The following is a 26,535-nucleotide window of genomic DNA, read 5'->3' as shown; positions in this document are numbered from 1 at the left end:
CCATCACCTACTTGGAAATAGTGACGGCAAAAGATTAGTAATCCATTTATTGTACAGGAATAAAGATAAGTAACCCAGGTAAGATCCATCAGGACCTAAGTATTGCAATCTAAACAGAACGACATTTCTTTAGCAAATGGCTTGAAAATACAAATGAAAACAACTGCAGTGATGACTTTTAAACTGATATAGTTAGGTTCACTTGCTTTTAATTTCTTAAAGGTCTGCTTTACTTCAAATTAATTTTCCAGAAGATAGCTAAAAGAAAAAGTGGATAATTATTACATGAGTCTTTAAATAATTATTACCAAAAGTTTCCTACAGATGTACAGTACATTCCAAGTACTAATTTCTTAGAGAAATAGTATGACAACAAAAATTTTTCACAACAGAATTTAAGTCTGAAAACAAATATTAAAATTTAAGGAACAAATTCAATGTTCAAAGTCTTCTATTAAAAGTTTAACTTAATTCAAATAGCTCTGTTTTATAAAAGTAATAAATCACAAAACTTTTAAAAGGTAAATATAAATGTATACTTCATCTCTTCAGAATAACTACTAACAAAACTTGAAACATATTAAAGTGGGGGGGGTGTTCTTTTTTTAAAAAAAAACAAATTTTTATTAAAGTGAGTGCTCTATTTTACAAATGGGCATTGCAATTTACCTAGTTACATTTTACACGAGCTCTCACAAAACTGATATATTTTAGCATGACTAAACTTCTAATATGCCTTCAGTCTTCCAAACTTAAGTTATTCTATGTGTTGCTAAAGATGAGAAAAATAATGAAATTAAGGATGTTCTCAGTTTGGGAGTAGGGAGCTGTCAATCATGTATACATATATCCAGACATCAAAAAGCTTTTTTATTTTAACCAACTCTATGAAATGCACACTTAATCAGCCCACATATTCAATACAACATAATAAAATAAGTAATATTTTGTATCTACTAAAATGAGTAACAACAACAACAAAAAACCTTCCTTGGTTAAAGTCCCAAGTTTTTACTCCAAAATTTTAACTGCATCAAACACAGGTAGAGGTACAAGAGAAAAGAGCCACAGTTTTCCATATTAATCTGTACGTGTAGTGACTCTTGCTAACAATATAACCATTCAAAGCCTTGTAGCTAAACAAAACAAAACCAGAACTGGATGCTTTTGTCTTTTGTCTGCTGGCATACTAGAAATGATGGACAGTAAACCTAAGGCACTAGGTGAACTAAAATAGTGTTCAGTTTCAACATTTTCACAGAGAGCAATCTGTACCACTGAACAATTCCTTCATAATTTATTAAGAAAAGTATTGGCATGTCTTTACCTGGATGATATGAGAATTCCTCATAATGCCACCAGAACATGAAAAGTGCTTGAAAGTGTTTTATAAACTTTAAACCATAGTGGAATTTAGAAACTAATTAGCCAGAAACAAAACTACAAAACCAACTAGGAAATGCTGTAAACCTAGATGCTTTGATAATTTCCCACTTGTCAATTTTTCATATCCATAAATTTCTAACTTCTTACCTACTTCTGTGTATCAACCCATTTTCTTTTTTCATTTTTAAATCATTTGGTAATATTAATACGTCCAACTCTCACACTTGCTTCCCACCTGCAATCAGGAATCTTTTCCTGAAAGATGAGAAATGTAAAGTAGTTTTCCAACAACAATTTGAGAGTGAAATGGATAGAGCCTAAGAATTGTGGCCCAGTTGGTAAATACGTTGGCTGGCATATTGCTTTCTCACACTACTAACCTGTGGGCTCAAACATTCCATTCCTCCCCCTTCAAAGGAGCCTATGGAGACCAACCAAGGGCCAGGGAGGCCCAGTCCTCACCACCTAATTTTCAATTGTCATGTGAAGACTCTAGGGCCAAGGTTTGGTTTCACAGTACTGTATACCCAGGGTCTAACACTGTGCTGGCCAAAGTGAACACTCATACAAATGTGAATGGACTAAGGAGTACCATGAATTCTATTTGGTGAAGACGATGCAGCTCACAGAGGAAAGTGATCACCCAGTCATGCCTCTCAACCAAGAGCGAGGGCCAACCTACTGCAAAAATAACTCACCGAATGGAGCAGCAAGGTCCCTACCAATGTGATCTGCGGCATTCAAAATCTTTTCTGCTTCTCCCAGTCCTCGAAATCACCTGATGACAGTCAGTTTCATTTACTACTTAAGGTTACAACTTCTAGAAGGATCCATAACATTGAAGTGTCCGGAGGCAAATTAAAATGTGGTTGGTTCAAGCCTACACCCTAATTCCCAGAGGAAAAGATGTGACAATCTGCTTAAGAAAGACACAGGCAGTGCTACTATGTCTTATTAGTTCCCTATGAATCAGGATTAATCCAATGGCACTCAGCAACAAGAGGCTTCTATATAGTGTATCTCAAAAATAACTCTCTACGGGTGGGAAAGTAGTTCAAATTAGTGAAATGATTAGCCAATACGGTCTCTCTATTCAATAGCAAACTATGAAGCCTTATAAGAAATCTGTGGTTAACATTTTTCAATTTCGTTGTTTACTTTTAAAAGATCTTAACAGATAAGATTATGCCTTTGAAGTATTATCAACTGACTTAATATCAAAGTTCTCAGAGGGTGTTTTGTTGTTGCTGCTGCTGCTGTTTTGATTTTATATTTTATTGGCACATTTATCAGAAAAGAACCATAATTTGCGATTTCTGATTCATAATATAACCTGCTTATTTTATCTACCAAGCAAGACACAGAATATATTGCTGTCTCTCAAGTGCCACTGTCCACAGATGTTTTTATCTAAGTAAATAAACTAAACTCTTCTTCCTCTTGGAGGCCTAGTGGGTATGAAGTTGTGCTGCCAACCCAGAGGTATGCGGTTCAAATCTACCAGCTGACCCCAGGAGAAAGATGGGTAATCTCCTCCCATACAGTTTACACCCTCTCAAAAGCTGGCTTGACTGTTTTGGCACAGAATCACACTGGATGAGCTTAGGTGTTGTTACGTGCCATAAAGTCAGAAGTACTTGTAGCTGACCCTCCACTTGGCTTTCAGAGTGTGACCAAAGAGGCTGCCCATCTTTCTCCCTTGAAGCAGCTAGAGGCTTCAAACTGCTTGCTTTGGCGTGGTAGAGCAACTCCTTACCACTAGGCCACCCACTGCTCCCTAGGATCAACTTAGAATGGGACATAAATGTGGCCTAGCTCAGGCACAATGTCTAACCTCCTCAGTCCATCTCAGTTGATTTCTCATGTTCCCAAGATAAAAGGTCATGGGTTAAACCCAAAATAAATGTTGGTTAAAGTGGCTCCGTTTTCAGAAGTCTGTTGGCCCTGTTTCTGGCTGTGCCAATGCCCTTGCACAATCTCCAGCTCTGGGGCCTCCTGACTGGAGGGCCTGCAAGACCAAGGAAACCCATTCCCCAATACCCTCTGGGCGCCAAGCGGGGACACTTCCGGAAGTTGTGACCCATCAAGAGCCTAGGCTCTGTGTTGACCCATGGTCCCGCACCAAAGGTAATCTGCTGCGCAGAGGGCAACTTACCTCCCAGAGATGCTGCGTGTTCCTCAGGGCGCCCGCCTGCACCTTCTCCGGGGCCATGAGCACGCCCTGAAAGGGCCCAATCCAAGTGCCCTGCTGGATCCTCTGCGCCGCGCAGATGCCGTAGGCCAGGCCGGGCACGGTGCTGGTGCACAGGCACACCTCGCGCGGCAGGTCCCGCAGCCACTCGGGCAGCTCGGGCGGGGGCGCGGCAGCTGCGGCGCTGCTGGTACCCACAAGCCGGCGCAACGAGTGCAGCGGTCCGTGCATGGGGCACTCGCCGTTGCGGTTGTCTGCGCACATGTCGCAGCCTGCGGGAGACAGGCGAGAGGGAGCGAAGGGAGAGTTAACCCCGCCGTCCAGGTGGGCCCACCCTCGTTAAGCCTCCCTAGAGAACAGTGTTACCACCAGACCACTAAAGGGAAGGGGTCACACCCTGGATCGCTCCCTTAAAGAATCCGCCGGGCCCATAAATGCCTGGAACGAGGTCTGGACCGCAGGCAGCCCAAAAACTCTTCTGAGTCCAGCCGGATCTGCCTGCTCACACTTTGCTAATAGACCTTGTCTCTTCTGGCTCCTCTTCTAACTTGTCTCTTGCTTTTTCCCTATCTGCTACGTTTTGTTTTGCTCCCTCTGATTCTATCGACCCCTGCATTGCTTTTCCTGGCTTGTGTTTTAGGGTGTGCTTTTCATCGTGCTGCCAGGAAAAGCCTCATCCCTGTTGTTGGGAACTTCGAGTCGGAACCGACCCATAGCTGATCCACCAGCAGGTTTTCAGAGGCAGTTAGTCGCCCAGGAGGAGACTGCCTATACTTCTCCCACTGAACAGCTGGTGGCCTCGAACCGCATACCTTTGGGATTGCAGCGCCCAGGCCATCAGTGCATTGTCTAACACACCTTTCTAAGGCCATAGGTGTAGTCCCTTTCACTTGCCCAAACTGATTGAGGCTGAGTTTGAAATGGTCCCCTGATTATTTGGTTTTCCTATCTACATTTTCAGAGAACAAAGCTTAAAGTCACTTGGGCAGGTCGGAGACCCATCTGATGAGAGACGGACCTTTAACATTCCCCTCGATCCTGAGACACTGTGTCTCCCTTCACCGACCTGCCTCACATGGGCGCTATGAGAGAGAGGAGTGGGCCGGGATTGAGGTGTCCCTGGGAAGGGGCGTACCTGCTCAGAGCCGTGCCCACCCCGCCCCTTAGCACAGAACGCGGCCTTCTGGGGTCCCTTGAGCGCCTAGAAAGCCCTGGGCTCCGAGTTAGCCCAGGACGCTAATATCTCAACGAGATATCTCAACGAGAAGAAACGTCTTTCTTTCGGGTTTGATATAACTGGGATTTGATATGACTGTTTAGTGCAAACTCTTCCCAGAAGCCAAAACGAAGCTAATTTAACGATCAGGGTAATGGGTATTTTAATGATCAAGACTATATTGAGAGGGCCTCAACTACTCACTCCCAAGACTAACGGCGATTATCTAGGGCTATAAACTTAGTGTTAACTGCTGTCTTCTCTAGTCTACGTTTCCTCCAAGGCCAGGGACCCTCTCAATCCTCCGGATCAGCTATGGACACCCAGTGCCACTGGATTCCCAGTGCCACTGGATTCGCTTGGAGTCCGGAGAGGCCCGACGGCCGCGGGGAGCAGGTCCTGCGGCGACCGCGCTGTCGGAGCGCAGCGCCCTCCGGGTTATTAATGGATCTGGCGGAGCCGCAGTGTCTGCGTCCTGGTTTGCAGGGCCTGCCCGGGGAGGAGGCCTCGGCGCCCGCCGGCGCGACCTCCACTGCCGGGCCCAGCCTTCCTGGGGAGCCATGTTGCCCCTGCACACGGGGCCCAGTGGCCTGGCACTGGCATCGAGGGAACCGTCATGGGCGGAGCTGAAGTGAGCTGGGCACTGAGAGGGTGAGCCAAGCAGGGCAGTAGGTCGCCAAGGGGCCTCCGCACACCTGCTTCCAGTCTTGTTTATAGCGTGCTCTATACGTCCTGGGACCGTGTTAATCCTCAAGACACTTGTGGAAAAGTGTTAATGAATAATCTTCAACAAAGAAACACCAAATGGCCAACCAGTACAGCAAGCGAACCCTGAAGCCCTCCGTTTTGCAATCTGCATCACAGGAAGCGAGCTTTGTGAGCAGCAAGCAACCTGGCTGAGCGAAGGGAGGCTCCAGATTTGCCTTTTCACCCACCCCCCTCCATCTACTCTTCACTCATCCCAAGAGAGCCACAGGGGATGACGGGACCTTCCTATGACAGCTTCTTGAAGGTGTCCTCTCAGGTGAAAGGCAACAACTTATTTCCATATGTCCTGAAGTAGCCACACTTCTGGGTCTCCCTCACACAAAAGCTTCCTATGCCAGCAAGAACTTTATACATAGAGAATAATGAGTTTTGTTTCTTGATCCTAGGGCCTAGCTAGGAGTATCCCAATATGACTTACCATATGCCAAACACTACCCTCTCCAGTTTTTTTATTGTGAAATGAAGGAAAGGGGTGAAAAGAACTTCAAGACATTGGGAAAAATGAAGAGAGAGACTATAAAAACTCAAATACCTACAATGGGCCAGGTTCCACACAACTAAGAAGCCCATTGTCTAACTTCTGTGATTTCCATTGTCCAGATGAGCAAACTGAGGTTTCCAGAGAACCGACTATTACTTGACTCCCCCAGAAGGTAGAAAGTGACACAGAAAAGAGTCATAGTAAGATCTGCCTGGTCCCAAAACCTTTAAAAAGGGAGGAGATTAAGAATACTGATGAAAGCTCAGGGACTCTTCTATCCAAACTCAAGACTCAGTCAATTGGGTTGAAAGGTTGCACCAAAATAAAATGTTTTAGAGTCACAAAATTTTGTAGCATACAGAAGCAGCTTTTTGTTTTTCTTTCTCTCTCTTATTATCCCTTGATTGGGTGGATCAAAGCAAACAAAAGAATGAAACAGTAAATAGTCACGGTTCATAATTTTAAATCTTAGTGCCAAACCCCAAAGATGACCTTTCAGCACCTTAGCAAAAATAGCTAAAAACAAATGACAAAAGCAAAGGCTAGATGTCATAAAAATAAAAATAAATCACCACGGGGAGTTGCTCCACGGCCTTTTCCTTTCCAATTCGCTTAGTGAAGTAAAGAGAGAGAAGCAACAGTGTTTGCAATCATTCCCCCAATCTCTTGACCCAGAGCTGTCAAGGTCCAGCACCTACACACACTCTAACTACATCATTAATGAAACAAGAAGCAAAGGTATCAACCTCAGTCACTACCCCCACAGACAGGCATAAATCTAAAACTTATAATGTGTGTTAATAAAATCATAGCTGGGTACTTTTTTATCTAGTAAGTCCTCTGAAACTTTCTTCAAATTACTAAGTTTCCTTTGTTGGCATTAAGTGCCAAAAACTTAAAATAATTTGCAGAATAAAAACCCAAGGTCTCCCAAAAATGTAGGAGTCTGTAAGGTACACAACAAAATAGGCCAGCCCACTCAACTTTAATTAGTCCACACAACAAGTCTTCTCAATTTGTAAATCACTTCAGGCTGTATTAAAATGTTCTTGTGGAAAAGTTGAACATCTGCCATCAAATACACATTATATTCTAATGCTATTGTTTGTGATGTACAAATCCTCATGAACTAAATGCATTTGGCTTCTGACTAATGTCTCAGAGTCCCAGAGGAACTAGAGGATGTTTAAAACAAGTAACTTATTACTTGAGGTTTGCAAATATAAAACAAGTGTACAAACATTCTAACACAGTGTTCTCTAGCCAGTGGGCCATAAACACCTTCATGAAAAGGTTTGAGGGAGAAGTGGGCTAGATGCCCAAGCTATATATAAATTATATATTTAAAGCATATGTGTTCACAGCATACTATGCCAAGCAATACACAATACAGGTCTATCTGTATTCATATAAAGGAGGCAAATAAATATTCCTACCTCTTCTTAAGATCAAATTTTCTGTACAAGTTCATAAATACCACTCTTAAAGTTTTTTATGTCTGTGAGAAATATTTTCATATCCAAAAAGATACTTGAAATGCCATTTTAACATTAGGGAATAGGAAAGATTTCTGTCCATTTTCTATCTTGAAGTTCACATCTGCTCCCTTCAGTAAGGAAAGTATCTCCGTAGGTTACGGACAGATTCACCTACAGATTTCAGAAGAACGGGTCAGACAGTTTACATCCTCCACTGTACATCTTTCTGTATTGTCTGAGGGTTCTAGAAGTGCGTTAAGAGACAAGGTTATCCCTTCTGGGATATCATTTCTCACTCCAGCAAAGGGGAAATACAAAATGTTCTAGGTCTTAGGGAGGCTTTTGGCACGTGTGGACGCAGGCGGAGTCCCAACCAGATGAGGAGCGTCTACCACGCCGGGCCTTGCCTCCAGCATCCCCTTTCCGACCGGGAACTAAGTGGCTGCTAAAAAGCTTGCCTGGAGGCATGAGCAGCGGGACCAGTTCGAGCTGTAAATCCTCTGCCACCGCCGCCTAGGTCACGGCCCTGAGTCCCACGGGCCAAGCCCGATGAGGCCAGCGCTCATCGATCCCTGCTCGGTGGCCCCAGGAGTGCCGCCTGCTGGCCACCCCCACCCCCGCCCTCTGTGCCGTGCGGGCCGCGTGCGCCCAGAGCGCAAGCACTGTCCCCAGGGTCGCAGGGTTACGGGGGTTGGGGAGGGGGAGGGTGGTATGAGCGCCCTGATAGGCCGGGAGCCTGCGGAGCGAGGAGTCTGGAAACCCAAGGTCCTAAGGTTCATGTCCCAGAGGTTCCAGTGGGTAGAGCCTTAAACTAGAGAGGACAGCTAATGGTTAGACTCGGAATTTGGGGGAACAAATGTATGAGGGTGAGGGGTAGGGAAAGGGTCACTAAGACCCTGGACCGCAGGAGGCTTCTGCATCTATGGCAGCTTTGCAAAGGCTTTCTCCCCAGACCTGGCGAGGTCCCCGCTACACCCCACTGCCTGTCTCCTCTCCCATTCCACTGGGCAGGGGTTTCCAGACCTCCACAGGTTAGGTGGGTCAGTTCGGTCCCCAGGAAGGGGAGCCGATGTGGTGGCGCCCTGCAGGGCGGCCCGGCTGGCGGTGAACTCGCAAGGGGACCCCGCTCAGCGCCAAGCACAGGCCTTTCCCCGCCGGGCCTGCTGCCGGCTCGGCCCCGGGGCCAGCAGCAAAGACAAAAGAAGAGGGAAAGGGGAGGGGAGGGGAAACGTGGATCTTATTTGTCTCCCGATGACTGTATTAATAAATTAAATGGGAGCTCCAGTGTGTGAGGGTGAGAGAATACTGCGTGGAGATAAACCTCGCCGGCCCCTGCCCCTGCGAGGCCGCCATATACAATACCGAGATGATGAATAGGAGCCGCGAGAGGAGATCGAAGCGGGTCTGGGCTGGCTCCACTCTCTCCTACAAAACTATAGGGCAATTAATTGTGGCTTGTCCCCTCATCCTTCATCTCCTGGTGGCACATATCGATGGAGATTACTGCTGATGGACCATTTTATCACCTTAAATAAACAGTCGCCACCTCTTCTAACCTCAATCTAATATATGGCTCTATGTTCAGTTTCAGGGCGCAAGATAACGAATGATGTAAAATAGCTAAATCATGTGTGTTACGGGGTGGGCTGGGCTTGCGCACATAAAAGAGAAAGGAGAAAAAGAAAAATAGAACAGCACTGAAGTCCACACACAGACGCCTAGCCTCCCTCACTCTCGGCTCCACTAAGTCTTTTACAAGGGCCTCTGAGGCGTGTGGGGCGTGTTGCGTGTGCCTCCGCGTGGGTCCAGGGCCCCTGAATAAACCCTCCATTACAACTCGGTGGGTCAAACTCCTTTGTTTCCCTTCTCTCATCCCAAAATACTCTCTGCAACCAAACAAACTGAGGTTGAATCCAAATGTCTTCTCCCCAGATCATTCTCTCCCCCAGAACCCTGGGGACAGTCTACACTGCCTGCGCCATAATCTCCAGCCCGGGCTAGTTCGTAAACCTGCTCACATGTCACTGCCGCTCCCAGTACTGTTCCCTACGTTTTCAGGGCCCCTCTAAATCTGAAGGGGACGGGCAGAAGCCCTCATTCGAAGACGGTGCAGGGTGACTTTGCCCAGATCACCCTGCCAAATTCAGCCATCATCTCCTTTCCAGGCACGAGAGGCACCCCTCACACAGCAGAAAATTACAAAAAGCTAACTGGGTGCCCGCTTTGGCAGCACATATACTAGAACTGAAATAATACCCTGAGAAGATTGGCACAAGGACAACAGGCAAATTCATGAAGCGTTTCATGCTTCCCCCCCCCCCAAACTAATTGGATCGGCTGGGATACAACCTGGGAATAAATGTCTACCACTACCTTGCAAAGGTAGCAACTGGGTCTTAAGGCACGACTAGCTCACAGATCCCAGGGTGAGGCCACTGCAACAGAGCCTGGTTGAATCGGTGGGTGCAGGGAGCCCAGCAGCAAATAAGGGAAGTAAAAAGCCACTCCTCTATTTATATCATTCATTTCACCATATTTGACTTTAAAGAGATGAGGTAGCATTTGGAGCTTCAGTGTAAAACATACTTCACTCTTAGAATACACTATGAGTTGGGGAACAGAAATAAATATATTGAAAGAGCTCATCTGAGCTACAGTTCTGCTTCAAATCTTTTTGGGTACTAGCCCTTTTATTAGGAGTTGCCACAGCTGTCAACAAAGTTTCATGATGATAAGAGCATTTCTAGGTTCCTTTTTTACAGAGCATAAACTGCTGGTCCTGGTCTCCTATGGAAAAGGAAGAAATAAGGATGCCCTTTTCTGCCTTTTAAAAATTCAAAGTGACAAAATGAAGCAATATTGAGTGATCACATCACAGTATTCTTTTAAAGAGGGGTAGCACAAGACTAAAAGGAAAACCAACACATAACAAACTAATAGATGTTTCTGCCAAACTCACTCTCCCTACCCCCAACCCCCTTCCACCTCACCACATCCAACATTGGAATGAGGGGAAATGCTTCTGTATTTCCTGGTCTTTCAAGTAACAAACATACCAACTTTCACTGCAAAGGCAGGGGAAAAGTTCCCCAACCTTTGCATTCCTGGTTTGTTTTGAACATTTATTTAGATTAAGCCAATCACCTTTCATTTCATCTTTGTAAAACACATTCTATGGCTTCAAATGTGTGAGTACATTTGCCCAGAGATATTCCTGAATTAAGACAAGACCTGTCACTAACATGAAACAGGGCTACCTCAGCTCCCCATTTTCTTTCTCAATTGCCATTTAATGAGTAAACTCCATGAGGTGTAAATCTGATAGGATAATTGTCTCCCTTTCTAAGCTCTGCACTCAGAAGTAGTCAGCTCCAAAAGAGAGATCAGAAGATTAACACAATAGAAATAAGTCAAATAAAATTATAATTCATTTCTTCCAGCCAGAGAAAAAAGTTACCAAGGCTATAATCTGGTTCAATAGTCATGTATTAATTAGGAATCTATCCTACTTCTTTCTCTGATTAATCTAGCTTTTCCCTTAGTGAAAATGCACTAAATCTCAAGACTGCACTGTAAACAAGATCGGGAGCCCAGCAAACAGCCAGTGCTTTGGGGCATACCACTGGTGTCTTTTCTACCACTGATTTCACTTAGAAAAGAAACTGCAAGCTTGATGAAGCTCTCCTTCTCCTGCAATGACTGTATGTAACTTCTTCTTCTTGTTGTGCACCATCCAGTCGAGTTGGAACTGACCCACAGCTGAGTGGACCCTCTGGAGTGTTTTCAGAAGCAGTCAGTCACACTTAGGAGTGAGAAATGCCTCTTTCACATTATTTTCTTTTTATCTCACATATTTTTAAGAACTGTTTGCAAAACAAATGCAAGCAAGAAATTCCCTATAAGGATTTTTGAAAGCCATCAAGATGGCATAACTTTGTAAGATTTTTCTGAATATTTAAAACCCAAGACCTCTTAATAGAACTAGTTTTGAAAAATCCGACTTTAAACCAGTGCCTTAGTCTCAGATTACAGAAGAGAAAAAGTACAACTCTTCTTTTTGCTAGTAATAATCATTTCCCTCAACAACCTTTTAAAAAATCATAAAAAGAGATTATTATACTTCGTTCATTAGGCTGATTAAAAGATATTTAATGGAATCTAGGAAATTTTTTAAGGAGCTCTCACTTGAAGTTATCACTTTTACAATGAACTAAGTTCACGGAGGCATAGTTGAGATTCTACAAGAATCTAGTGTTTTAAAACAGAATAGAATTATAATATCTAGACCAACTTTTCTCATACATTTAATACGTGAAGCTGGATAAAAGAACAAGGTGGAGAAAAATAGCTGAGTTAATATAGAGATCTTTTCAATCTTGAATAGCTTTCAAGCAGAACTTTGCTAACCTCCTTTAGTGTTAAATCCAGGTGTTTCCGGGAAGTAGACTGTGCACCTATAATGTACCCAAATGTGAGGTGTGAGCATATCATAACTTCTGAAATTAAAAAGAGGAGGACAGAAACCAACAGCACTCTTGATTTTTCACTTAATTTTGCTTTAAACCTCAAAAGGTAGCTGTATTTGTGATAAGAGTGCGAGGTTAACCTAGGAATCAAAATAAGAGACAATCTTGATCTTGGCGTTTATTTGGTCATTTATAACTCACTTATGAGAAGAGATTAGTGTCTTTTAATAAGTTACTGTGGCACCCTAATTTCTTAAAGATAAATAATCCAACAAGCGTGGCTGTGGATTGCGGACGTTTGCAGGATCAAAGATAGTGGAACAGAAGGCGGTCCGACGGCCCAAAATTTCGTATCACTCCTTACTAGATAGCGGCCCCCCGAAGAATGCCCGCCTATGGGAAGAGACTGGCCTCTGTAGAGTTCTTTAGAGTTCAAGGGCCTGCAGCCCTTGGTCGGTCAACCCCAAAGCCCAGAGGAGCCTACAGTAAACTCCAGAGGTTGGGTGGAGAGAAGTACAAACGAACTCCAGCCTGCACTCTTTCCCCTAAAGATAAGCGTCCCCGCTTCATCCCGCACAAGGCCCGCCGACTGTGACCTGGGCGCTCCCCGCCACCGCGTGCTGCCACGACTCGCCCGGACAGTGTCCAACCAAAAGGCCCCAGGGCAATTCTAGTCCCAAACCTTGAAGTTGCACAGAGTGGAGGGAAGGAAACCTCGAGGTATCACCGGCCACCCCATCCTTCTCTAGCCGTTGAAAACTTTGGGGCCCGCGGCCTGAAGCTGCCTGATCTCGCGCGTCACCCCGACTCGCCTCCCTGCCCGGCGCCAGCGCCCCGGGATCGAGCGCGCCGGCTGCGGCTACGTACGGTTGTTGGGGTCGCTGGTGTGCTGGTTGAGCGGGATGATCTCCATGCGCTGCTGGCCGTACAGGTAATAATCCAGCTCCTCCGCGCTGCAGCGGAAGCGCTGGACAGCCCGGCCATCCGCACCGCCGCCGCCGCACTTGGCGGGGCCGGGGCCCGAGGCGGTGCCCAGACAAGGGTCCTTGGGGGGCAACGGCTCCGCCACCACTGCGGCGGCCAGAGGCGCGAACACGGGCAGTTGCGCCACAGGCAGGGCTGAGAGCCCGGCCAGGGCGGCGGCGCAGGAGGAGACAGAGGAGGCCGAGGTGGAGGATGAGGCCGGGGTGGAGGAGGCGGACGACAGCGACGAGGGCCGCGGGCGCAGGCTGTCCGACGGGGGTTCGGCGCGCTCGGCGGGCGGTGGCGGCGGCTGGAGGGGCTGCGGCGCGCCCAGGGGGACCGCGACGCTGCCACCCTTGAGCGGGCCGCCGCCGCTGTTGTGGGGAAAGAGTTGCTGCCAGTGCTGCAGGTAGGCTGGGTCCACTTTGAGAAAGGCCGAGCCGCCGGGGTCTCCGGGCTTCAGCATGTCCGACGCCTCGAGCTGGGGGCGGAGGACGGGCAGGAGGGAGCGCGTATGCCGGGCCAGGGCCTGGAGAGAGAGGGATTGTGAGGGCGGCCCCGGGCACGAGCGCCCGAACCCCTCGATTCAGCCGGCGGCAGTCCCGCTCTGCGACTCCCTCCTCCAACTCCTCTAGACGCAAAGTTTTGTCTGAAGCCGCGGCGCCGCGCGAGGGAGCAGCGTGCACAGGGCCCGGCCTCGGCGCCCGCCGCGCCCCGCTCCCACCCAGCAGCCCGACGAGAGAAGGGAAACCTCCCCGCAGAACTCGGCTCCAGCACTCGGTCCCGCTCGCAGCCAGAGCGGGGAGCCGACCGCAGTCGGAGTGACGGAGCGCCCTAGCCGCTGTGGTCTCCCGCGCCAGGAGGCGGGACCGGCTTGCCCTCCGCCCCCAGCCCGGGACCTCCAGCCTCCGACCCGCGGGACCGAAGGTTCTCAGTCCTAGTCGGCAGCAAGCTTGCTTTACCTGAGAACTCGGAGTCCGCGGCGGAGGCGTGCGTGTTTAGGATCTATGAGCGTGAGATGGAGTGCGTCCCAAGTGCGCTACATGCCCACGCGCAGCGCGGGAAGACAGCTCAAGAGCCCAAGCTGCCCAAGAGACCGAGAGACCGTCCCCGCTACTAGCGATGGATGCAGAGATCCCGGGAGAGCGCGTGGAGAGCTCGCCTGGGGCGTTGGAGCACCCGAGTCTCGGGACGCAGGACGGAGCCGCCCTGGGTTGCCGCGCTCGGCCGCCGCCGCGCTCGGGCTGCTGTACTCCACGCTCTGGCAGCCTCCAGGCTGGACACGTGGGTTTTACGACAGCACAAAATACAAGTGTGAGTGTGTGTGTATGTGTGTGTGCAAAGAAAGAGAGGAGAGAGGGAGAGAGCGAGGTGGGGGAGGGAGGTGGGAAGGCATGCAAGAAGAGCGAAGGGGAGGGGAGAGGGGAAAAGGAAGTTCTGCTCTGCTGAAGCCACAGTCACCCCTCGAGCGTCTCCAGCAGGAATACCTCCTCCATCTCCCTAACCCCCACTTTTTTTGGTGTGACGTCTTCTGCCCGCCTGGTGTTTCTTTCTGCCCAGCACTAGTCTTTCCTACGTGCCCGCTCAATGCCCTAACCCTGAAAGCAGAGGAAACGCAGAAACGGGAATCCATCTCTGCAAGAGCTCTGGTGTCCGCACCCGAGCGGGCGAGCCGGCCGAGTCCCGGGGCTGCGCTCGCACTTTCACCCCACTCCGTTTCTCCTAGAGTGCTGCTGGGTGCCAAAGTGGACTCGCCGGCCACGCAATCTGCTCTATAAATCCTCAGGGGAGAAAAGCCGGGGGCGGGGCGGGCCGCGCACTGGAGCGAAACCTTCAGTGAGCCGGCGATGGAAGCTGCTTTGGCCGAGTTGGGAGGCGTGGGACTGAGGGTCTCCAAAGGGCGGCTGGTCCCGGTGGGACCTAAGCCTGACAGCGAGGCTGGGAGGGGGCTTCGGTGGAGTCTGCACACTGTGTGGGGCTCAACGGACCCTTTCGGGCTGTGTTCCCTGGGATTTGCTCTCTCCTTGCTGGCACTTCGAGACAAGTATCCAGAGTTGCTTCTAGTGATGGTGCTTCCGCACGTGGGTGAGGTTATTTATCTTCGACACTGAAGGATTGAGTCTTTTGAAAGACTTTGCCCTAAGACCTTGCCTTTTGGTGTAGCATCGACCGCCCACCCCCAGCCTGCTACTTGTACCTGCCATTTGACGCGTGACTGCGCATCTGCAGATTGGCCTGGTATTCCGGGGTATGCGGTGGGGAACAGGTATGGAGATGGTGTGAGGAACTGACCCGGGCTCAGAATCATATTCTTCCCCAGAGCTCCAAAGAGCCGAATTGGCACTTGTCTTCTTGCAAACTACCTACTTTACTTGTCACATGCCACTCTGAAGAATTAATGGCCATTTTAAACTGATTTCACCTAGTTTCTTTTGGTCTCTTGAATGCTTATTTTGTCAGAGCCTGGGAAATGCTCTGTTTAGATTTTTACCTCCGTCTCACGCACGACGATTGGAACGGAGTTGAACTGAAAATATTTTGACTGGTGTCGTTGTGACAAGGTCATTCGTCATCCCTAGATAGCACCTGAGTTGGAGGCAGACACAATGAGGGAAACCCAAGATACTGTGAACCCCTAGGCCGGAGATTTTCTAGGCTGAGTAGATCTCCGCAGGCATTGAACAACTTCACCAGGAGCAGGAAATAACATTTCAAACCTGTTTCAACAAACACACACCCTCCCAGCCCTGTGCTGAGAAATCAGGAGACTTCTCCAGTCTCCCACCGTCACATTTCTGCCCCTGCTCTCTCCTTCAAAGCCCTTGGTTCCCTACCCTTGGATGTCTCTAAGCATACAACCCCAAACACACACACAGGAAAATTCTTTGAGACACTGGTTACAGCAACTACAGCCCAGAACTGATATTGCCTAAAATCCTGGAAATTCCCTCAGATTAGTAGAATTAGGCATTAGCAATATGTGAAGTGTGAATGAGCCTTCAGTGCCTTACTTAGCCTAGCAACCATGTGGGAGAAAACATTATTTAGACCCATATTACAGATAGAAACACTGAGGCTCTGGAAGTCAAGTAGGTTGCCCAAGGCCAAGTTGCAAAGGGAGACTGGGCATCAGACTTGCTTACTGGAAACTAGTTTAGAAGCAGAGGTTTAGCAGAGCCCCACCTGTCAAACATGCCTGGATTGTCCCTGATCCTCCAGGTTTGAAACCTTTGCAGAAGACTTGGGCACACTGCAGGCAACAGGGATTTAGGACCAGAGGGCATGGGGACTTTGAGTGAGGGAGACAAGCGAAAGTTAGGCAGGGATTGTTGAGAGCAGGGAAGCTAGAAAGAGTGCAAGGAAGTCTTTGGAGCACACTGCCACTGACCAGTGGGGAGGGGGTGGTTTGGGGAGGAGGCCCAGTTCTGACCATGACCTCTGGGCATCGAGAGCACAGGTCAGCACAGCCCTCTCACCCCTGAGCATATGCCCTCGGAGGCCTGGTGGGCCCAGGAAGGTTTGATGGTAGCTGTGGGGTGGTTCCTCTCTCTCCCAGCGGACCCTGACTCGCTTGATCAGACTACCTTAGCACACTTGGGAGGGTCTTTAGGAAGTGTGAATCCACCACCCACAGACTGCTAAGATTAGCACCTTTCAAGCCTCACCCCGCCCCCCCCATCCCCTTCTCTTCATTACTTAGAAGACCATGGAAACAAATCACTTCGGCGGTTAGGAAGCGATCAAACCTTTATAGAAATCCATCGCTCCCAAATCGATGGGCGAATATTTGCTGGGAATTTGTTCCAGAGGAATAAATAAGAAGCGTGAGTGTATTAAATGCAAACGGGGGGACATGGTAGTGTTTTTCTTCATTGATTAATGACCTCTAAAATAAAACAAGTGGGAAGAAGAACCGGGGTCGATAAATTAACTACCCAAATTCATCATTTTCGCAAGCAATCTTTTTTTCTCTAAAATTATCCTCAGGAAGCCCATTGTACCCTTAAGCATCAGAGAGCGAGAGGGCAGGGCAGCAGTAGGTGGCGGGAGGGGCAAGAACAGGAAAGCGATTCTATCTGGAAGACCTGCTATCTGATTTCGTTTGACATACAATTAAAAAGTTTGCCTTTAATATTAATTAATTTTTTCTGGTGGGGGAGGGGAGCAAATGGCCCGTTGTATTTGACAGGACTCCGATAAAGGATTCAGCAGCTCTCCTCTCTGCCCTCAGCGCTCAGGCTTCTAGGTTTAAGGTCACGGGTGGCTGAGTTAATAATTCATTAATATAGACATTTATTCAGAAGGGCTCTCTGAGATCCACTCTCCTGGCCTCCTCCCAGAGATTTATTTTCTAGGGAAGTGGATGAAGAGGGGGCCTGCATGTGGGGAGCGGGGAGAGGTGGAGGAAGAGAGAAAGGAAATGAGAAGGAAGGCTGGATCTAGACACAGGACAGATCTTCCCTTTGCCTGATGTGTGGGCAGGTCCCTTTAGCCAGCTATGTCAAAAACACGGTTAAAAATGTGGCATCTACCAGCACAGACGCATGACCTCCAGTGGTCCTTTTCCCTGCTTCTGCACCTGTTCACTAACACTTGAGCAGAAAGTTCTTTTGCTCCATGCTTCATTCAGAAAATGGCAAATCCATCTAAGTGAGGGTCTTGACAAAGGGGGAGAAAAGTCTGGAGTCTTAACACGCTATCACTCACCTCTAGTGTTTCCCAAAAGTGGAGCTTGGAAATTTGCCCAGATTTGAAATCTAAAGGCACACTCTCCAAAGGACACAGGAAACTTCCAATGCAAATATAATCCCCTCAGAAATAGGACTTTATGGGAACTGTAGGTCTAGCATTCAAACAAAACATGCACTCTGAAGTTTGTATTCCACTAGGTGCATACAGAAAGTGAACAATATTAAATAGTTACTTAATTAGTCATCAGTATGGCGACCAACTGAGTAAGGATAAAGGGAAAACAGACAACATATAGGTGGATAGAGCTGTTACCATTTAAATACAGTGGTCAGGGAAGGCTTCTCTTACAAGATGAAATTTGAATAGGGATTTAAGCAGAGGGAAGTTCATTTTCTTCCTAGAGTGGAGTCTTTACAAATTCTAACATCTTTGCCCATCCTCTGCTTTATGTTCTATTTCCTGGATGCTGTGAGCTTACATAAATGGTATATAAAATGTACAGAGCAACCGGAAATTAGAAAACTTACACTTTGTGTTTGAATCACTGCAGTCTCCCCACTGGTCTATTTGCATCTTCACCCATTTTTCTTTATTCGTTGATAAAAAGTAGTGCCAGTTACCTATAGAAAAGACAGAGAGTGTGGTGTAAGAATTGAGATAGAAGCAGGAGAAGGTACTGAAAAGTTTAGCACTCAAAGGATGCCAGCTCCCCCTGGGACCCCCCCACAGATAGCACAGCAGGAGCCTCACCAATCAGCTGGCACCCCCTCCTCTACTGAGGCCTGAGCCCTTTACAACAGTCCCTCTCCTCAGCTTCCCTCTGGTCACAACACTGCTTAAAAGGCAAGTCCTCATTTTGCCAGGTCAAAGATGGCCACTGGAGCTGAGAGACTGTGCTCAGCCTGTTTCTGACCGCTTCCTTTCATCTCCTGCCAGGCCCTCCACAGACAGCACCTGTTCACTTGAAATGTAGCCGAACTCTCCTCCAGTTCCTTTCACCCTGGTCACGGAACAGCTGTCATTCAAACAAAGCTTCTCAGCCACCACAGGCCTGATTTGGATTTGACCTACTGACCTGACAGTGAAAGGCTCTCCAGTCCATTACCAATCCCTAGAGCCCTTTCATTCTCCCAGCAAAGCCTCTGTCCTTTCCCTTAGCAGGGAAATCAGCTACTATAATTTCCATGGCCTCATGAGTTTAAAATATATCTCACAGAGATATAATGAATAGGCAGGTGAAAAATGCCACTCTTTTTTTTTTTCTTTTTGAAAGTCTTTGACAAGTAAAGAAAAAGAGAAAAATTAAGACTTATTCCTGTGGAGACTCACATGCACTCTTTTTCTGTCTTCTTCCTATCTACCCCTCCCCTAAGAATTTATTCTGTCATCCCCCCTGCCAACAGTCTGTAAGAATAGATAGGCCTAAACCTAATTAGAAGTTCTATATCAAGCCCAATCCCACTACCCCTGAGTTGATTCCAATTCATAATGACTTTCTAGTAAGTCTATAAATCTGTGGGAAGAGACTGCCCATCTCCCTCCTGAAAAGTCATTGGTGGATCCAAACTGCTGACCTAGAACCTAATAAGCCACCAGAGTACCTTAAATATTATGTAAGACTCTTTTTGCCATCAGGTCAGAACCAACCCATATCTTACCCTCTCTCTAATTAGGGTACCTGGAGCCTGTAAATAATACAAGTGGAGATTGTCTGTCTTTCTGCTTTGGGGCCGCTAGTGAATTCAGACCGCCAGAGAGGTATTGCCATTGAGTTAATAGTGAAATGCTCTTCAGACTGTTGTTGCCGTTATGTGCAACTAAGATTCATAACAACACTGTGGATAATGATTCAAACTTTGCCCTGTCCTGTACAATCTTTGTCATCTTGAGCCCATTGATACGGGCACTGTATTGAGTCTCCCTGTCTTTTGTGGACCCACCACCTTTCCAAACATGTGTTTTTTTCCAAAGACTAGCCTCTCCTAGCAGCATTCCCAAAGCACGTGAGATGAAATGTAACCATCCTTGCCTCTAAGGAGAACTCTGATTGCACTCTTTCCAAGACTTATTTGTTCATTTGGCAGTTTGTGGAGCAGTCATTACTCTCCTCCTACACCATAACTCAATGACATTGATTTGTATTTTGCCATCCTTATGCTTTAACCAACTTTCGATGCGTAGCAAATAATTGAAAAGACCATGGCTTGGATCAAGTATACCTTAGTCCATGAACTAACATCTCTTTAGCACTTTGGAGAGGTCCTTAATGTATATATTTTTCCCACTGCTACACATCTTTGGATTTCTTAATTGCTAGCATCATGAGTTTGATGGTGGATCCAAATAAGATCAAGTCATTGACAATTTCCAATCTTTTTTCCATCTATCTTGATGTTGCCTGTTGGTCCAGTGGTGAAGATTTTTGTTTTCTTGATGTTAGATTTAATCCATACTAAAGACAATAGTATTTAATCTTCTGAGCAAGTGTTTTAAGTCCTCTTATCTTTCTGCAAGCAAGGTTGTGCATTTGCATAATTATGTTACATGCACTTTCATTGGTCATCTTGTGCAGATAGAAAGGTTGTTAATGAGCTTGCCTGTCATGCTGATGCCATATTCTTCTTTATATAGTCCAGTTTCTCAAATTATTTGCTTAGCATACTAGTGGTAAAGAGCACACAATTTGAGTGTACCAATTGCTCTCTGAGTGAAAGATGAATAATCTTTTCATGGGTGATTTACAACCTCTGAAAATTTCTGGAGGGTTAGCTGTGAGTTGGGTCTGACTTGATGACACACAACAACCAACCTACAGACTGTTGTTTTTGTTGTTATGTGCCAGCAAGTCACCTGTGACTCATAGTAACACTATGTACAACAGCCCTAAACCCTGCTCCATCCTGTGCCAATCTATTGTCTCCGACACACCTACTCCTAATACCCTGGACACTAAATCAATTCATCTGTTGGAGAATCTTCTCTTGTCCTGTCCCTCCACCCTCCCAAGCATGACATCCTTCTCCAAGGCCTTGTCCCACCTTGCAACATGTCCAAAGTATGACAGACAGAGCTTCAGAATCCTTGCCTCCAAGGAGCAGCCTGGTTTCACCCTCTCTAGGACAAACCTGTTTGTTCTTCTAGCACTCCACGATATATTCAACACTCTTCTCCAGCACCTCAGCTCAAAGGCATAATTTCTCCTCCTATCATACCTAGTCATTGCCCAGCTTTCTGATACATAGAAAGTAATTGCAAAGACTATGGTTTGGATCGGGTGCATCTTAGTCTCCGGACTGACATCATTGTTCTTCAGTATTTTGGAGAGGTTTCTGACAGCAGACTTTCCCAAGGAAAAGAGTGTTGATTGTGGAGCCAAGCAAACTAAAGCTGTTAACAATCTCAGTCTCTTCACTATTTATCATGATGCTGCCAATCAGCCCAGTGATGAGAATCTTTGTTTTCTTGATGTTGAACTTCAATCCTATTGAAGGCTGGAGTCTAAGTCACAAAACCCCCCAAAGCTATATAAATATAATGTAACAAACACATACTGTGTAGAAGAGACAGTATCCTCTGGGGCATTCTTCTTTGAGGATCAAGATAATGCTTCCTGCTAATAACAGTCTTCTTTTTGTCATCCAGATTGTTCCATGTGGGAATTCCAGAAAATCTGATTCTGCTCATGCAAAATCTATACTTGGACCAGGAAGTAGTCGTCAAAACAGAGCAAGGAAACGCTGCATGGTTGAAAATCAGGAAAGGAGTGTATCAGGGAAGTATCCTGTCTCCATACCTTTTCAATCTATATACGGAACAAATCCTTTGGTAGACTAGATTTAATGAGGAGGAATGTGGCATCAGGATTGGAGGAAGACTCATCAACAACCTGCTTTATGCAGATGGTACAACCATGCTTGCTGAAACTGAAGAAGACCTGAAGCATTTGCTGCAGATGGTCAAGGATTGCAGTCTTCAACACGGATTGAAGCTCAACATCAAGAAAACTAGATTCTTACCACTGGATCAATTGGCAGCACCATCATAGATGACAAAGAGATTGAGATTGTTAGTAATTTCAACTTGCTCTGTTCCACAGTCAGCACTCTTGGCACCAACAGTCAGGAAATAAAAAGAAAAATTTCATTGGGAAAAGTCTGCTGTCTGGGAACTCTCCGGAGTGCTGAAGAGCAATGGTGTCAATCTAGAGACTAAGATGTGCCTGATCCAGGCCATGATCTTTGCATTTACTTACTACATATCAGAAAGCTGTACAATTACTAAGGATGACGGAAGAAGAATCAATGCCTTTGAGTAGTGATGCTGGAGAAGAGTATTGAACTCTTCTACCATGGACTGCCAAGAGAACAAACATGTCTGTCCTGGAGTGGGTAAAACCAGGTTGCTTCTTGGAGACAAGGATTTTGAAGCTTCATCTGTCATATTGTGGGCATGTTGCCAGAAGGAAACAGTTCTTGGAAAAGACACCATGCTTGGAAGAATGGAGGGACAGCACAGGAAAGAAAGATCCTGGATGAGATGGACTGACACAGTAACTAGGGCAACGGAAGAAGGTGAGACAGTGAGATTGGCTCAGCATCGGGCAGGGTTCTGAGCTATTGTGAGTCTCAGGTGACTCAATGGCACATAACAACAACAACCTAGTATTTAAGTTATAATCAGAATTAGGTAAGCATGTTATAGTGAATCCATTTGAAATTAGGGACATATTTTAGAATTTATTCACTTTCTAAGAATTTGTGGGTTCCCTGTCCCTGCACAGCCATCAACCTTTTAGATGAGCCAGGATGACTTGTATTTGTTCTGTCTTCCCTAAAAGAGGCAGCCGAGGAAACAGGAACTCTTCCTTTTGCAGACACTCTGTGACAATTACCTGCCTCCTCATCAGACACTTCCCTTGCTGGATATATGTCTTTATTCTGAGCTAGAGGGAGAGGAGGTGACACTAAGTCCTGTTTTAATTGTATTTCCCCCTCCCCCCCCCCGGGAAGTCTGTGTTCTCTCAGTGTTAAAGCTTCTCAAAGAAAGGCAGAAAGAACCTATTTTCAATTTTCTTTTTTGAACCAGAGTACATGTCTTTAGAACAAAGATATTGTGAGAGTTGCCATAGAAGGGGAACAAGTTCTAAATTTTGTTACATCCACTTTCAGTGATCTTCTTCTGCAGATAGAAAGAGAAGAACAATGTATAGGAAAAGAAAGTGAAAATTGCTAGTATGTTGTCCAGTAAATGTCAAGTGCAGGGCCCAACAAGGAGGACTGCTTCAAGATCAAACCGAAGCTTCCTCTGCATTGAAGCTCCAGGCTTGGGGAAATCTTGCCAAGATCTAGTCTTCCCTCTCCAACTCCTGGGCTCTAGAGCACATGACATTGGCTCTCAGAAGAAGGAGCCATCACTTTAGGCTGGGGTATGATCAAGCAAAGCTTCACAAGTAAGATAGGTCATGATGTTTTTCCTGAATTTTGGCGAGTGGAGAACTGTGGAAATGTATTCTAGGTAAGCAGACTGCTTAAGTGAGGAACTAAATACAAGGCCATCCTACAGAAAAGAAAACAAACAAACCACCCAAAATAAACAAAAACCCACACACTTAAAATACAAAACTCTGGAGCCTAGAGGCAAGAAGCTGGGCTGCAATCCTGAAGGCATATGGTTTGAATCCATCAGCTGCTCCACAGGAGAAAGATGAGCAGTTTCCTCTCATGCGATTAAATGACTCTGAAAACACACTGGAGGATTGGCTAGCTATGGGTTGGGTTCAAACTCAATGGTACCCAACAACAGGAGTTCCAGGTAGCTTTCCTTTCTTCCATGTAAAAGTCAATGCTACATCTTGGGCATCCTGTGTCTGTGCTCCCTAGACTCAATAAAAGATATTTTTATGAGAATGTTCCACTAATGTGCTCAGGTTTAAGTCTGAATGAACTCACGATTAAGACAAATGAACACAGCAAAAGGCTCCAAGGTGAAGCCATCACCTCAACCAGAATAGAATGGATTGAGAAACCATGATATATTCACATGACAGAACACTACACAGCCTGCAGGAGCAAAATTACTACCTAACATGGGAGGGACTGGAGAGCATTATGCTAAATGAACTAACTCAGTCTCATAAAGACACATACTGTGTAAGACCATTAGTGTAGAACGAGTACAAGAATTTAAGGACAGGAGAATGAGTGCTTATTCATAGGGTCACACAATTTGATGAGTGGAGGGAGGGGTGGGTAAAGGGTAAAGATCTGGTGTGAAAAAATGTATACAAACTTTGTAAGTAAACTTTGTAGTATAAAATAAAAAAACAAACAGAAATCTATATCATCATATAATACACTCTTAGTCTGCTTTCATAATACAATAATTAACAAGTGACACTTGAATATTGATGAAGATTAACATTTTAAAAATTCCATGATTAACAATTTGACTTTAGAAAATATCATTAAGCTAAATTGTGGTTTATACATTTCTTGCTTTGTCTACATTGGCGAGCATTTTCAAATGTAATATATGTTTGGGTGAACAAGTATTTTATTTGGCAGCAACCTAATAGTTTAAGTATAGATTTCAAAATCTAATGTTTATCCCATAAGCAAATGATTTTGAACAGAAGCATTTCTCATGATTGCTTCTTCAAAACAAATGTTTGTCTTGGAGCCAACAGAGAAGACCAAGCATTCCAGTAAACTTCTTCCAAAGTTATCATCACCACTGTTCTGTGACAGTCAAGGTTTTAGTGGTCACAATCTCTTACAAGTTACTATGGATTTTTTTACAAAATCCACCCAAAAAACGCTTTTGTAAGACAAGCATAAAATTTTTCAAAAATAATTTTTCTTGCCAAAAATTGATTGAAAATACATGTGCACTTGTTGCCGCTGTTGTTGTTGTTAGGTGCCATCACTTGAACTTTGACTCATGGCAACCCTTTGAACCACAGATCTAAACTTTACCTGGTCCTGCATCATCCTCGTGCTCTGTGTCATACTCAAGTCCCCTCAGAGTCACCATGTGAATCCATCTCGTTGAGGGTCTTCCTCTCTTTTACTGATCCTCCACCTTTTCTAGCATAATGTCTTCCTCCAAGGACTGATTTCTCCTGAGAATATGTCCAGAGTAAGCATGATGAAGTTTTGCCGTCCTTGCCTCTATGCAGTAAGTACTCTGGTTATCCTTCAATACAGATTTGTTAATATTTTTTTCAGTTCATATTATATTCAATACTCTTTTCCAATGTCACAATTCAAAGGCATTGATGCTTCTTTGGTTTTCGTTATTCGTTGTCCAACATTCAGATGCATAGGAAGCACTTGAAAATGGCTGCGAACGTCTTTCCTTTTGGCATTGCGGCCCCAGCCATGAGTATGCTCGGGCTTCAGGAGAGGCTTGCCTCCAGTGTCCTCCACTGGGGCGAGAAGGAAGCCTGGTTGGACTCCAGTGAGTCCCGTGAAATTGCCAATGCCAGTTCTCTGCAGCAAATCCGGATATTAGAGGGCCTGATCATCCGCAAGCCTGTGACTGTCCGTCCATTCTCGTGCTCGGAAGGGCAGGCATACAGGTATAGGTAAGCGAAAGAGCATTGCTAATGCTCGAATGCCTCAGAAGTGACTTGGATGAGGCAGATGAGGATTTTGTGCACGCTGCTCTGAAGATACCGAGAGTCCTAAGAAGATTGATCGCCACGTATATCACAACCAGTACCGGAAAGTAAAGGGGAATGTGTTCAAGAACAAACAAATTCTCATGGAACACATTCACCAGCTGAAGCCAGAAAAGCCTGAAAGAAGCTCCTGTGTCATCACTTGGTCCCATTTCTTCCCTGTGTTTTCCATTGCCACTCATACCTCTTTTTATCCCTTCTTGCCTTCTGTACATGTTCTATTTTATTATGCCCATTACTTATTAAAAGTTATTGTTTAAGGCCACATGTTCCCTAAATTTTGTTATCCTGGGAGAAACTCCAGTTAACACCTTATGATTCATTAAGGCACACACTGAGGATAGACACAGACGGTGAATACTCTCAGTTCCTTGACTTCTCCCATCTACATAGGGTCAGAGCAATTGGCTCTAAGAACAGTTGGTACTTTAAAAATTATGTCACTACGTGAGATTTTTTCCCTCCACTTTATCTAAAAAGAATAGATACATTTTACATTTTACTTCTAAAAAGTTATATATATGTATATATATATCATCATCATGTTGTTCACATATAGACTGTTAGTAGGACAATTAATGTGGTATATCCAAGTTTTTCTCAGCCATATTTACCTTAATGGTTTTGACATCCAGCCTCATATATGTAAAATACAAAACAAACAAACAAAACAACCAAAAAAAGAACAAACCCTAAGTCAACTGGCGTAGAGTCTATTCCAACTCAGGATGACACTGTCTGATTTCAAAATTATAAACCTTTTTAAGAGACAATAATCCATCTTTCTACCAGGGAGTGGCTGTTGGATTTCAACCTCTGAACTTTTGGTTAGCAACATAGACTATAAAACACCGAGTCTAATACACTAGAAGGGTTTTTTAGTTAGTTCTAGACTAAACATGGCTCTTGTCCTGCTTAACAAATCTTAAAAGCAAGACCCAAAACAATTGAACTCTTTCCAACTAATTAACTCCATCCAAGAATAAAGTTCAGTAACAGCCAAGGGACTAAAAAAACAACAGGACTCAACCAAGATAAAGTTCACAATGTTGAACATCGAACCAAAGACTATCAACTATGTAAAGAAGCAAAAAAATATGACCTATAGTGATTTGAAAAAATCAATCAATAGAAACTGACTTAAAACTGACACATAGATGATGTTGTTAAAACGGTTTGTATTAAAAAAACCCCTAGTTTGTAGAAATATATT

At 45.5% G+C, this 26,535-nt stretch overlaps 1 protein-coding gene and 1 pseudogene across 1 annotated transcript in view; one reads left to right on the top strand and one right to left on the bottom strand.

Moving 5' to 3' along the window:
* The window catches only part of PRDM6 (PR domain containing 6), a 165,487-nt gene extending 152,064 nt beyond the window's left edge, over positions 1-13,423 (bottom strand). The window contains exons 1-2 of the mRNA XM_006885998.1: positions 12,854-13,423; positions 3,542-3,849 (exon numbers count right to left, since the gene is read on the bottom strand). Of these exons, the coding sequence (XP_006886060.1) occupies positions 3,542-3,849; positions 12,854-13,415 (870 nt within the window). The 5' untranslated portion in view covers positions 13,416-13,423. The remainder of the gene's footprint in view (positions 1-3,541; positions 3,850-12,853) is intronic.
* An 11,597-nt stretch (positions 13,424-25,020) lies between these two features.
* Positions 25,021-25,582, top strand: LOC102876178 (annotated as a pseudogene).
* The last annotated feature ends 953 nt before the right edge of the window (positions 25,583-26,535 follow it).

This window comes from Elephantulus edwardii, unplaced genomic scaffold (genome assembly GCF_000299155.1).
Source record: "Elephantulus edwardii isolate Elephantulus edwardi_28Jun2011 unplaced genomic scaffold, EleEdw1.0 scaffold00046, whole genome shotgun sequence".
Lineage (NCBI taxonomy): Eukaryota > Metazoa > Chordata > Mammalia > Macroscelidea > Macroscelididae > Elephantulus > Elephantulus edwardii.
The sequence above is the reverse complement of the archived record's forward strand: the minus strand, read 5'-3'. Positions and strand labels throughout refer to the sequence as shown.